The following is a 13,422-nucleotide window of genomic DNA, read 5'->3' as shown; positions in this document are numbered from 1 at the left end:
AGATGTTTCCACGATGTTGCAGTATAAATGTTTTTGACAGAGCTTACATGTGTTTGAACTCTTTGACTGCAGATGTTTCGGGGATGAACTATGGTACGTCAGAAATTGATGAAATCAAAAGAGAGTGGATGGATTATATTTCACCAATTCTTGAGAAGTACTGAGAAAACAATTTGATGTTTTTCACCAACTCTTGAGAAGTATTGAGAAAACAATTTGTTATTTAGTTTGAATTAATTACTTTAATGACGTCTTAAATATCGTCTTTCCTAGCTCCTTATTTTAGTTTGAACTTTAAAGGATTAATGCAACTATGATGCAAATGGTGTTCCTAAGTCTTAACTGTCTGGTTTGCTTACTGTGTTCATTGTTCTTCTCTCTTCTTTCTGTTTTAATTTTACTTTATAATGAAAATGGTGCTCATAATTCTTTTTGAATAGGATATACCTTCACTGAACATGAAAAACAGTTATTAGTAGATAAATCTAATATCAATATATCTGCTTGTGGAACACACAAATTTAGAAAAACCTTGAGGAACACACAAATTTGAATCCACCAAGTCCAGTCAAGATAGTTCCATCAAGATTACCATCAATATGATTCCAAACCACGGAATATGACTACTCTATCATGGAATTATCAAGGTTTAACCAACAAACAACAATTCAGCACCTACGTGACTTATCTCGACGTATAAACCGACCATTTTATTGCTTTCAGAACGTTGTCCAATGTAGTTCAAATAATGCGCATCGCACAAACATTATAATTTCAAAACCATTATTTTGTTCCTAAAGAAGGTAGAAAGGGAGGCTTATGCCTATTATGGAAAACGAGGTCAATGTCCAAATCATCTTGAAGTCCCTGAATTACATTCATGCACTCTTCACACCCCCTGCTCCAGGCCCTCTTTGGAAATGTATAGGTATATGTGCCCTCCATACCCAGACCTAAGAAAATTCTTTTGGGAAGACTTTTCAACAATTTTTCCCAGCCCTTCAACACCTTGATTACTCCTGGGAGATTTCAACGAAGTGACACAACACTCAGAGAAAAAAGAAAGCATACCAATCACCAATGCACAAACACATCCTTTTCTTAATTTAATGGATCAGATGGGACACATTGATCTTGGTTTAAAAGGGGGACCCATTCACATGGACGAACAATCAACATGGCCAAGACAACATCCAGGAAAGACTCGATAAAGCAAGATGGGTGTGGTGTATGTTCTGTGGAAGAAGAAAAATGAGCTCTTTGGAGACCTGAAGTTGAAGAAATAGAAGTGAAGAGTAAGATGAGAAATAAAAGATTTGAGTAACAACATCTAGACATCGAGGCCGATTAATGATAACTATTTCGCTAATGATTGTATAATTTTTTGATAATCACGTTTAGTAAACGTATAATGAGATCCAAATATGCAGTGTCGGGACTCCACAAAATTGATGTCGGGACTCCACAAAATTGATGTCGAGACTCTGATAGATATCCCTTGTACCTATCCTCCCGACATTTATACGGTGTCTGGATGAGTTATCCCAAAACCCACGTAAACCACAGTCAAATAATAACCGGTAACTGTTAAAAAATAAAATCGGATGTTGGGAACGGACAAGGAAAAACAGGTCATAAAATAAAAAGGTAAGGGCAGAAACGTCCAAATACCAAAATACATTTAGTTTTGGTCACGTTCGCCAACACCATCTAGTTTTCACACTATTATTGAAATCAAACATAGTTTCGGCCAAAAACCCTTTAAAAACTGCATTGGTTATTTTTCTTTGCTTTTCTCTTGAGTTTATGCTTCTTGCAGTGTTGCCGAAAGAAGAAGACTTTGGAGAGAACTTTATATAATGAAGTCCATTTGGCCCATTCCGTGGTGTATCCGTGGGATTTCAATGAAGTTAGGTTTATGAATGAAAGACAGGGTTGTACTCGAATTGGATAGAGGAAACTTGGTGCAACACTACTGTTTGGTCTACTAACCGCATTGCAGTGCTAAAAAAACATACTACTTTTAACTGAAAATATGCTCCAAAATGTGGTTGCCACCATCTGATGATAAACGGTACAGTGAAGCTAAGAGGCCCTTGCAAAGATAGTCAATCTGTTGATTCGACCCAACAGACACCCCAAAAGCGTTCTAATCTGAATTGAGAGGGATAATGACAGATGACACTCTTGTTTATATAGTAATATAAGGAAACCATGCATTAAAGTTGAACTACATGAAAATATCATCCAGCCTGAGAGGTCGGCTCATAAAACACTTCCATCAAGTGTGCATTTCCAGTTAACAGATAACATAAATAAACTAACTACAGATAGCACTCAAAGATATGCCCCAAACATACCCTGCGCAAGGGCATAATTTGGTTTAGGCATAAGTTGGGTTAGATAGAGTGATACGAGTTAATACATACGAGAAATAACAAACTACAGAGATAACTTTATACGATTTCGTGGAAGTCCACTCAACTGCGAGAGAACAGATATAACCTTAAGGCCGCTCGACTGTGAGAACGCGACCTTTAAAAAGAGAACCGTTGAGCGTGTCAATTGCCTTCACTGCGTCCTCCTTGTTCTCAAAGGTCACAAGCAACCTCAGATGTTCCGGGCCCTCATACAATTCAGGCCCAATAACACGAGAAACTGGCCCAATAGTACCACATAGTGTGGCTATGTCTGACTTGTCATTTCCTGAGAAATATCTAACACGGATAGTGTTATGGACAAACAAATCCAACAATGTCTTGCGAGCTATCAAATCCGAGTCGGTATTTAAACAATGCCTGCATGAGTTTATCTGGGGTTCTTGTTTAGAAGGCCACTCGACTGTGATAACGTGACCTTTAAAAGTCGAACCATTGAGCTTGTCAATTGCCATTTGTGCACCTTCCCTGTTCTCAAAGGATACCTGACCGACGTTTCTCATTATCTCAACACGAACAACCGGGCCATAGTCAAGGCAGAGCCGTTTCAGGTTACTGTTGAGGATACCTGCTGGGAGGTTTTTAAAACGGATAGTGTTTATTGTCCAGTGATCACCAATAATCCCACAATTGCCGCAGGTATGGGTCTTGAGGTTCTTGGTATCCACACCTGTGGTTTTTAGACTAGAGAATTAGGAAATTTTAATTGGTGGCTTGGGATCTCAAAATTGAAATTGATTATTTAAACATAAATACTAGACCCTCAAATCAGGGGGTTTAATCGATTTAGGGGGGTTACTAACAGTATCAATCTAAATACACCTGTGGTTTTTAACACATCAATTGATTATTTAGCGAACATAAAATACAAGCAAAATAGCGAACCTCAAATCAGGGAGTTCAACCGATTTAGGGGAATTACTAATAGCAATATTTCAGATTGATAATACCTTCAGCAGCAGAACCAACACCTTGGCTTCCATGGTCGATCTTTTGCCTTTTCAATTCAAGAACTTCTTTTTCTTCATGAAACCTGCCGGTGGATTTCGACATGACTAATCGACGGATTTTCTTTTCTTTTATCTTTTGATGGATCGAGAAATTGAAGCGGCTCTGGATTTTATTTAGGGTTCCATGAACAGACTATGTCTATATATACATAATAGAGTGTGTTGGGCTTCAACTTCGTCCATCTATGATCCAATCCCAGCTGTTCAACCGACAAAACTCTCTAGCACTTTCTAGGGCATATCTAAGAAGGCTGTTTTTAGGCATACCTAAAATTACCTTTATTCTTAATTTAAAAATCAAAAATCAAAATCAGTTTTAAACTTAAACATCTTCTCTTCTTCTCTACCCAATCCCCTCTCCCAAAACCATCGACAAAATATTTGATCGTGAAAGTTTAATCGTCGATTGGTGAAAATTTTATCGTTGATCAAACACAACTACAAAAATAACAGGCACAAAGAATCAGTAGTAGGTAATCATTCTAAATCTTCTTCGAATCCGCCAATTGAATGACACGAAGAAATTGAAGGATCGGACGCATAAATTCAACGGAGTGAAGAACCAACTCTTAAAATGATGATTAGAATGTATTTTCTATAAACCCTCTCTTATTTTATTGTTCTTGATTGATGAAATATGATTAATTGAGAAAAAACTAGAACTTGTTGTGGTTACAGAACGAAGTTCGGTTGATTAGCGAGATGAATTATGAGCCGAACTGTTCATTGTTCTTCGTTCTGAAAGTTCTTATGAACAGTTCGGCTGATAATTCATTTATAAACGATAGCCGAACTTCCCAGGTGGTAATATAGTGTTCTTCACAAAACCTTCATGTAAGTGTATATGAACAGTTCGGCATGAAATTTCAATCCGAGCCTAGTCACAGATAAAGATGCATAGGGGTTCGGCATATTCGATAATCATAATATGTGCCGAACCTTGCACATTTACGAGGTTCGGCTATTACAATATTCACATTACGTGCCGAACCAATACAAAACTCTTACCCCAACAATTATCAGGAATATAAATGATCAGGTCGGCTTATATAATACTTATATAAATAGCCTAACCATGTACTACCAAAAGGTTCGGCGCTTACGATTTTCTCAATATAAGCCGAACCTCACATAATTTTTCTTCCAGATCACACAGGATTAGGTTCGGCTCATTATGACATTTTTAAACAAGCCGAACTAGTAGGTTCGGCTCATAATAATAACACTTTCAGCTTGCCGAACTGTTCATTAGCTGAAGTACACGAAATACCCTTTTCATTCATGAATGGAAAGAATAAACTGTATGAGATGCCCTTCATTATTTTGGTTGTGCAGAATATACCCTTTTCATTCATGAAAGAAATGGTTCGGCTCATACGATTTTCATTATATAAGCCGAACCGTTAAATTTTTTTATTCCAGAACTCTCAGGAATAGGTTCGTCTTTCTAGAAAAATTTTATACAAGCCGAACTAGTGTCTAGCAAATGGGTTGGAAGTGGAAAATATATGTTGGCACATACCTAAACAGTTTCAGCTAGCCGAACTGTCATCAAGGGATTGGTTCGGCTTATAGATGTAAGACGAACTGTTCATGATTCGCAAAATCATTCTCATAACTCTAAGAAATCAGCATTTGGAATCATTGTTGTAGTTGATATGTATTTTACTAGGTTTTTTGTATGAAGATGATCCTCCTCATCCTCCATTGAATCAAGAAATTTTATTCTCACTTTCTCCTTCTTCTCTGATAAAAATTTTTTTCCCCCAAAAATTTTTCATCTACACAAACAAACCTTATAATTCTGAAAATTATCTTAATCACAAACAAAAATTTTTAATCACTAATCCAGATTTTAACACTAATATATAAAGGGCAGATTGTCATTAAAAAAATTTGGTTAAGGGGCTTTCTGATTTTGTTATTGGTATCCCTTTTTGTCTCACTTGGTATGCCTATAAATTTTAGGTATGCCTGAAAACACCCTTCATCTCTAAACGAACCTCTAGTCCAGAGTACATCCACCCATCCACTTCATCATTCTAACATTACTATGTTACGATTTTAACCCTATTCGTATTTTACTTACTACTCATGTTACTATATATTTTGATCCAATTGTGGTTTGGATGTTAGGGCGTCGCTACTCTCCTATGATAACCCTTTAGCATCCTTGTTATAGCCTTGTGAGTTATTATGTGGAGAGTACAAGCGTGCAGAGGCTTATCGTGACCTAAAACGAACCAGTTCTTATCTTCGACAGCTGAACCACTCCTTCGCTTTTATGGTCCATCCTTTTTTTTTCTCGGGAGCTTATTTTTCTTGATGAAAACATACAACGGAAATTTACATGACTAAATAATTAAGAAAAATAAAAGATGGAAGACGGGGCTTTCTCTTTTCATTTGTTTTCATAGTACTATGGACACAACGTTCTTGGTTTGGATACGGTTTCACTAGAGAACAATAGTCCGTCGGATGTCGATCTCAATTGATTTCATATAAGTGGTGTACATAGGTGTAGGAAAAAAGATATGTTCAGTTACCTGCCAGAATGTATGGGGGTAACTGACCTCATATTACTCTCATACCTTTTCACATATGAATTCCATAGGTTCCGTTGTATTTCGTTCTTCAAAAAAATTGTATTTTGCATGATTTTTTTGTGAGTCCCATAAGTTGACTATTATCACTCTGTTATTAAACCCGAATACCCATCATCCTGAATCACATGCTAATCTTGATGACGACTAAAGAGCATTAATAAATTTTTCACTCCACAGTAATAACATGAACATAATATAAACTCTTCTTTTATTCAAATAAATTAGATAATTTCATCATATTGATCTTCCCAGAGTGAACACGTTTTTGTGTCTTATTAATCTCATTTGTATATATTGTTGGTGCTCGATTTGTATTATTATGGATTTTTGTTCTTTGTAGGTGTTTTGGAAAAATAAGCTTTGCCAGCGAAATTGGTCAAAATGTGGCATTTGAACCCCGTAGATAACGTACCAGAAGCACCCAGAAGTATGTTGGAGACATGCCAGAATACCCCAGAGGAACCCCGCGAGAAGTGTTTAAAAAACATCCCAAAAAATTTACAAAGGCACCCAAGGGATAAATGTTATGCGGCCCCCGCATCCCGGATAAGGGGTAACCTTTCCCTTTGACATTCAAATACTGTTTTGGCGGGAAATAAAGAACTTAACTGGAAGATTTGGTGATCGTGATTTGGAGGAGTTTGAGGTCGACTAAACTCGATTTTCATAGATAGAGCCTTATGGGTCTAGGATCTATATGGATGTTTACTCAATCAACTTGGGCTCATCGACGGATTTTTTATCACAACAGAAATATGGAAAGTCACGTGTGTGACCTGTTTTAAGGAATTTTAGGAGATAAAAGTGCTATAAACCTTCCAAAGATTTGTATCTATCTAAGGAAGAGTTTAGATAAGTGGGGAAGCTCATAAACGCGTATAAATTCTAAAACAAGAAATTGCCGCAACTTTCCGTCAGCGGAAGAAGAGATTTGAAGATTTGGGAGAGATTTAATCGGTCTTTTTGATATAAATAGATTGGTTGGGTCTATAGAAGGGGGGACGAGGAGTTTGGGGTCGATAGGAGAGCTCGGAGGCGTGAATAAGAGATTTCTGTACACTGTTGTTGCTGCTGCTATGCCATTGAAGAGCACGAAGAACACGAAGAGCAGACTCTCAGAGACAGTCGTTCTTCAACAGTAACAGGAGACGTGGCTCAGTCTTAAAACAACAGAACAGACGCACTTCTTTTCTATCGTTCTTCTCTGGACGCTTCTGTGCGTCTCAGATTCACTGCTTTTATTCTTTTCACTCTTTAATCAACTTCTGAGCTATAAACATGTATTTTGAGAAGTGATTAATATGAGGAGATAAACCCCAACACTGGGATGATGGAGGAAGCCATATTTCACGCATGTGGTAATTCTAATAATTCTTTTATGACTATTTGCATTTATTTTAATTCACTTATAATTTTATTGAATGGGTGTGATTTCGTTTGATAGTGTATGCTTGGTCTATGTATTTTTGATATCATTCTTGTGATTTACAGTCATTGCTTTTCAAAAATCTATTTTGGCAAAGAACAAGAGTCCATATTTTTTATTTGAACGTAATTGATTGGAATTATTATTTGAGTCACATGAAATGGAATTTGGTGGAATCCTGAGTTCCTAAGTACCTCTCGATACTGTGATAACCTTTTGTGAATATATTTCCTTTATTTTTAGTGTTTCTATTTTTGAGTCTAAAATCGACTACACAGTCCGAGGTGAACGAAAAAAACTTACCACTTTAAAATTACATCACAGAGTATTTCACAACATCAATTACAAAACACTTTCCCATACCCAATCCTATATTCAACACTCAATCTCTTATACCATTTCATTTAGAAGAACCTCGGGAACACACAAATTTGAACCCACCAAGTCCAGTCAAGATAGTTCCACCAAGATTACCATCAAATCATTCCAAACCACGGAAATATGACTACTCTAACATGGAATTATCAAGGTTTAAACCAACCAACAACAATTCAGCACCTACATGACTTATCTCGACGTATAAACCGACCATTTTAATGCTTTCAGAAACGTTGTCCATGTAGTTCAAATAATGCACATCGCGCAAACATATAATTTCAAAAACCATTATTGTGTTCTTAAAGAAGGTTGAAAGGTAGGCTTATGCCTATTATGTAAAAGCAGGTCATGTCCAATCATCTTGAAGTCCCTGAATTACATTCATGCACTCTTCAACACCCCCTACTCCATGCCCTCCTTGGAATTGCACAGGTATGTATGCCTCCAACACCTAGACCTAAGAAAATCTTTTGGGAAGACTTTCCAACAATTTTTCCCAGCACTTTAACACCTTGATTACTCCTGGGAGATTCAACGAAGTGACAGACCAATCAGAGAAAAAGACGGCATACCAGTCACCAATGCACAAACACATCCTTTTCTTAATTTAATGGATCAGATGGGACACATTGTTCTTGGTTTCAAAGGGGACCCATTCACATGGACGAACAATCAACATGGCCAAGACAACATCCAGGAAAGACTCGATAAAGCAAGATGGGTGTGGTGTATGTTCTGTGGAAGAAAAAAATGAGCTCTTTGGAGACCTGAAGTGAAGAGCAAGATAAGTGTGGTGTAGTTAAACATAAATTAGCAATTAGCGACCCTCAAATCAGGGGGTTTTTTCGATTTGGGAGGTTAGTAAGAATATCAAAATTACCCATTTCAATTAAGTTAGTGTAGTGATTAGTTGTATCATTCGGTTAATATAATTAGTGATTAGTGCAATAATTCCACCAAGATTACCATCAATATCATTCCAAACCACGGAATATGACTACTCTATCATGGAATTATCAAGGTTTAAACCAACCAACAACAATTCAACACCTACGTGACTTATCTCGACGTATAAACCGACCATTTTATTGCTTTCAGAAACGTTGTCCAATTTATTTCAAATCATGCGCATCGCGCAAACATTATAATTTCAAAACCATTATTGTGTTCTTAAAGAAGGTTGAAAGGGAGGCTTATGCCTATTATGGAAAACGAGGTCAATGTCCAAATCATCTTGAAGTCCCTGAATTACATTCATGCACTCTTCACACCCCCTACTCCAGGCCCTCTTTGGAATTGCACAGGTATGTATGCCCTCCACACCCAGACCTAAGAAAATTCTTTTGGGAAGTCTTTTCAACAATTTTTCCCAGCACTTCAACACTTGATTACTCCTGGGAGATTTGAACGAAGTGACAGACCAATCAGAGAAAAAAGACGGCATACCAGTCACCAATGCACAATCACATCCTTTTCTTAATTTAATGGATCAGATGGGACACATTGATCTTAGTTTCAAAGGGGACCTATTCACAACATGGCCAATACAACATCCAGGAAAGACTCGATAAAGCAAGATGGGTGTGGTGTATGTTCTGTGGAAGAAGAAAAATGAGCTCTTTGGAGACCTGAAGTTGAAGAAATAGAAGTGAAGAGCAAGATGAGAAATAAAAGATTTGAGTAACAACATCTAGACATCGAGGCCGATTAATAATAACTATTTAGCTAATGATTGTATAATTTTTTGATAATCACGTTTAGTAAACGTATAATGAGATCCAAATATGCAGTGTCGGGACTCCACAAAATTGATGTCGAGACTCTGATAGATATCCCTTATACCTATCCTCCCGACATTTATACGGTGTCTGGATGAGTTATCCCAAAACCCACGTAAGCCACAGTCAAATAATAATCGGTAACTGTTAAAAAATAAAATCGGATGTTGGGAACGGACAAGGAAAAACAGGTCATAAAATAAAAAGGTACGGGCAGAAAGTCCAAATACCAAAATACATTTAGTTTTGGTCACGTTCGCCAACCCCATCCAGTTTTCACCCTATTATTCCCATCCAGTTTTCACCCTATTATTGAAATCAAACATAGTTTCGGCCAAAAACCCTTTAAAAACTGCATTGGTTATTTTTCTTTGCTTTTCTCTTGAGTTTATGCTTCTTGCAGTGTTGCCGAAAGAAGAAGACTTTGGAGAGAACTTTATATAATGAAGTTCATTTGGCCCATTCCGTGGTGTATCCGTGGGATTTCAATGAAGTTAGGTTTATGAATGAAAGACAGGGTTGTACTCGAATTGGATAGAGGAAACTTGGTGCAACACTACTGTTTGGTCTACTAACCGCATTGCAGTGCTAAAAAACATACTACTTTTAACTGAAAATATGCTCCAAAATGTGGTTGCCACCATCTGATGATAAACGGTACAGTGAAGCTTATAGGCCCTTGCAAAGATAGTCAATCTGTTGATTCGACCCAACAGACACCCCAAAAGCGTTCTAATCTGAATTGAGAGGGATAATGACAGATGACACTCTTGTTTATATAGTAATATAAGGAAACCATGCATTAAAGTTGAACTACATGAAAATATCATCCAGCCTGAGAGGTCGGCTCATAAAACACTTCCATCAAGTGTGCATTTCCAGTTAACAGATAACATAAATAAACTAACTACAGATAGCACTCAAAGATATGCCCCAAACATACCCTGCGCAAGGGCATAATTTGGTTTAGGCATAAGTTGGGTTAGATGAGTGATACGAGTTAATACATACGAGAAATAACAAACTACAGAGATAACTTTATACGATTTCGTGGAAGGCCACTCGACTGCGAGAGAACAGATATAACCTTAAGGCCGCTCGACTGTGAGAACGCGACCTTTAAAAAGAGAACCGTTGAGCGTGTCAATTGCCTTCACTGCATCCTCCTTGTTCTCAAAGGTCACCAGCAACCTCAGATGTTCCGGGCCCTCATACAATTCAGGCCCAATAACACGAGAAACTGGCCCAATAGTACCACATAGTGTGGCTATGTCTGACTTGTCATTTCCTGAGAAATATCTAACACGGATAGTGTTATGGACAAACAAATCCAACAATGACTTGAGAGCTATCAAATCCGAGTCCGTATTTAAACAATGTCTGCATGAGTTTATCTGGGGTTCTTGTTTAGAAGGCCACTCGACTGTGATAACGTGACCTTTAAAAGTCGAACCATTGAGCTTGTCAATTGCCATTTGTGCACCTTCCCTGTTCTCAAAGGATACCTGACCGACGTCTCCCATTATCTCAACACGAACAACCGGGCCATAGTCAAGGCAGAGCCGTTTCAGGTTATTGTTGAGGATACCTGCTGGGAGGTTTTTAAAACGGATAGTGTTTATTGTCCAGTGATCACCAATAATCCCACAATTGCCGCAGGTATGGGTCTTGAGGTTCTTGGTATCAACACCTGTGGTTTTTAGACTAGAGAATTAGGAAATTTTAATTGGTGGCTTGGGATCTCAAAATTGAAATTGATTATTTAAACATAAATACTAGACCCTCAAATCAGGGGGTTTAATCGATTTAAGGGGGTTACTAACAGTATCAATCTAAATACACCTGTGGTTTTTAGCACATCAATTGATTATTTAGCGAACATAAAATACAAGCAAAATAGCGAACCTCAAATCAGGGAGTTCAACCGATTTAAGGGAATTACTAATAGCAATATTTCAGATTGATAATACCTTCAGCAGCAGAACCAACACCTTGGCTTCCATGGTCGATCTTTTGCCTTTTCAATTCAAGAACTTCTTTTTCTTCATGAAACCTGCCGGTGGATTTCGACATGACTAATCGACGGATTTTCTTTTCTTTTATCTTTTGATGGATCGAGAAATTGAAGCGGCTCTAGATTTTATTTAGGGTTCCATGAACAGACTATGTCTATATATACATAATAGAGTGTGTTGGGCTTCAACTTCGTCCATCTATGATCCAATCCCAGCTGTTCAACCGACAAAACTCTCTAGCACTTTCTAGGGCATATCTAAGAAGGCTGTTTTTAGGCATACCTAAAATTTTCTAGGCATACCAATTTATTTTCCTAACTAGGGTGTGTTTATAAGGGGTTCTAACGGGTATGAAATGACCTATATACCCTTAAACAATATATATTATTACATTACCTTTATTCTTAATTTAAAAACCAAAAACCAAAATCAGTTTTAAACTTAAACATCTTCTCTTCTTCTCTACCCAATCCCCTCTCCCAAAACCATCGACAAAATATTTGATCGTGGAAGTTTAATCGTCGATTGGTGAAAATTTTATCGTTGATCAAACACAACTACAAAAATAACAGGCACAAAGAAATCAGTAGTAGGTAGTCATCCTAAATCTTCTTCGAATCCGCCAATTGAATGACACGAAGAAATTGAAGGACGCATAAATTCAACGGAGTGAACAACCAACTCTTAAAATGATGATTAGAATGTATTTTCTATAAACCCTCTCTTATTTTATTGTTCTTGATTGATGAAATATGATTCATTGAGAAAAAACTAGAACTTGTTGTGGTTACAGAACGAAGTTTGGCTGATTAGCGAGATGAATTATGAGCCGAACTGTTCATTGTTCTTCGTTCTGAAAGTTCTTATGAACAGTTCGGCTGATAATTCATTTATAAACGATAGCCGAACTTCCCAGGTGGTAATACAGTGTTCTTCACAAAACCTTTATGTAAGTGTATATGAACAGTTCGGCATGAAATTTCAAGCCGAGCCTAGTCACAGATAAAGATGCATAGGGGTTCGGCATATTCGATAATCATAATATGTGCCGAACCTTGCACATTTACGAGGTTCGGCTATTACAATATTCACATTACGTGCCGAACCAATACAAAATTCTTACCCCAACAATTATCAGGAATATAAATGATCAGGTTGGCTTATATAATACTTATATAAATAGCCGAACCATGTACTACCAAAAGGTTCGGCGCTTACGATTTTCTCAATATAAGCCGAACCTCACATAATTTTTCTTCCAGATCACACAGGATTAGGTTCGGCTCATTATGACATTTTTAAACAAGCCGAACTAGTAGGTTCGGCTCATAATAATAACACTTTCAGCTTGCCGAACTGTTCATTAGTTGAAGTACACGAAATACCCTTTTCATTCATGAATGGAAAGAATAAACTGTATGAGATGCCCTTCATTATTTTGGTTGTGCAGAATATACCCTTTTCATTCATGAAAGAAATGGTTCGGCTCATACGATTTTCATTATATAAGTCGAACCGTTAAATTTTTTTATTCCAGAACTCTCAGGAATAGGTTCGGCTTTCTAGAAAAATTTTATACAAGACGAACTAGTGTCTAGCAAATGGGTTGGAAGTGGAAAATATATGTTCGGCACATACCTAAACAGTTTCAGCTAGCCGAACTGTTCATCAAGGGATTGGTTCGGCTTATAGATGTAAGACGAACTGTTCATGATTCGCAAAATCATTCTCATAATCTAAGAAATCAGGCATTTGGGAATCATTGTTGTAG

The 13,422-nt window shown here is 37.3% G+C and overlaps 2 protein-coding genes across 2 annotated transcripts; both read right to left on the bottom strand.

Moving 5' to 3' along the window:
* Positions 1-2,194: 2,194 nt before the first annotated feature.
* On the bottom strand, positions 2,195-3,541 carry LOC113283674 (polyadenylate-binding protein 4-like). The gene is made up of 2 exons (XM_026533004.1): positions 3,389-3,541; positions 2,195-3,108 (listed from the first exon to the last, which is right to left on the bottom strand). The coding sequence occupies exons 1-2, from the start codon at positions 3,489-3,491 to the stop codon at positions 2,507-2,509; spliced, it is 705 nt and encodes a 234-aa protein (XP_026388789.1). The 5' UTR covers positions 3,492-3,541; the 3' UTR covers positions 2,195-2,506.
* A 6,868-nt stretch (positions 3,542-10,409) lies between these two features.
* On the bottom strand, positions 10,410-11,855 carry LOC113283684. Its single transcript, XM_026533016.1, has 2 exons — positions 11,607-11,855; positions 10,410-11,326 (listed from the first exon to the last, which is right to left on the bottom strand). Exons 1-2 carry the CDS (start codon positions 11,707-11,709, stop codon positions 10,725-10,727), a joined length of 705 nt encoding a protein of 234 aa, XP_026388801.1. The 5' UTR covers positions 11,710-11,855; the 3' UTR covers positions 10,410-10,724.
* Between the last annotated feature and the right edge of the window lie 1,567 nt (positions 11,856-13,422).

This window comes from Papaver somniferum, chromosome 1, assembly GCF_003573695.1.
Source record: "Papaver somniferum cultivar HN1 chromosome 1, ASM357369v1, whole genome shotgun sequence".
NCBI lineage: Eukaryota > Viridiplantae > Streptophyta > Magnoliopsida > Ranunculales > Papaveraceae > Papaver > Papaver somniferum.
The sequence above is the reverse complement of the archived record's forward strand: the minus strand, read 5'-3'. Positions and strand labels throughout refer to the sequence as shown.

Bases quoted from the DNA above. Each gene is read 5' to 3' on its own strand.
- LOC113283674 (XM_026533004.1), bottom strand. From the start codon at position 3,491: ATGTCGAAATCCACCGGCAGGTTTCATGAAGAAAAAGAAGTTCTTGAA. The intron at 3,109-3,388 runs GTATTATCAATC...TAAAAACCACAG, and splicing joins TGTTGGTTCTGCTGCTGAAG to GTGTGGATACCAAGAACCTC.
- LOC113283684 (XM_026533016.1), bottom strand. From the start codon at position 11,709: ATGTCGAAATCCACCGGCAGGTTTCATGAAGAAAAAGAAGTTCTTGAA. The intron at 11,327-11,606 runs GTATTATCAATC...TAAAAACCACAG, and splicing joins TGTTGGTTCTGCTGCTGAAG to GTGTTGATACCAAGAACCTC.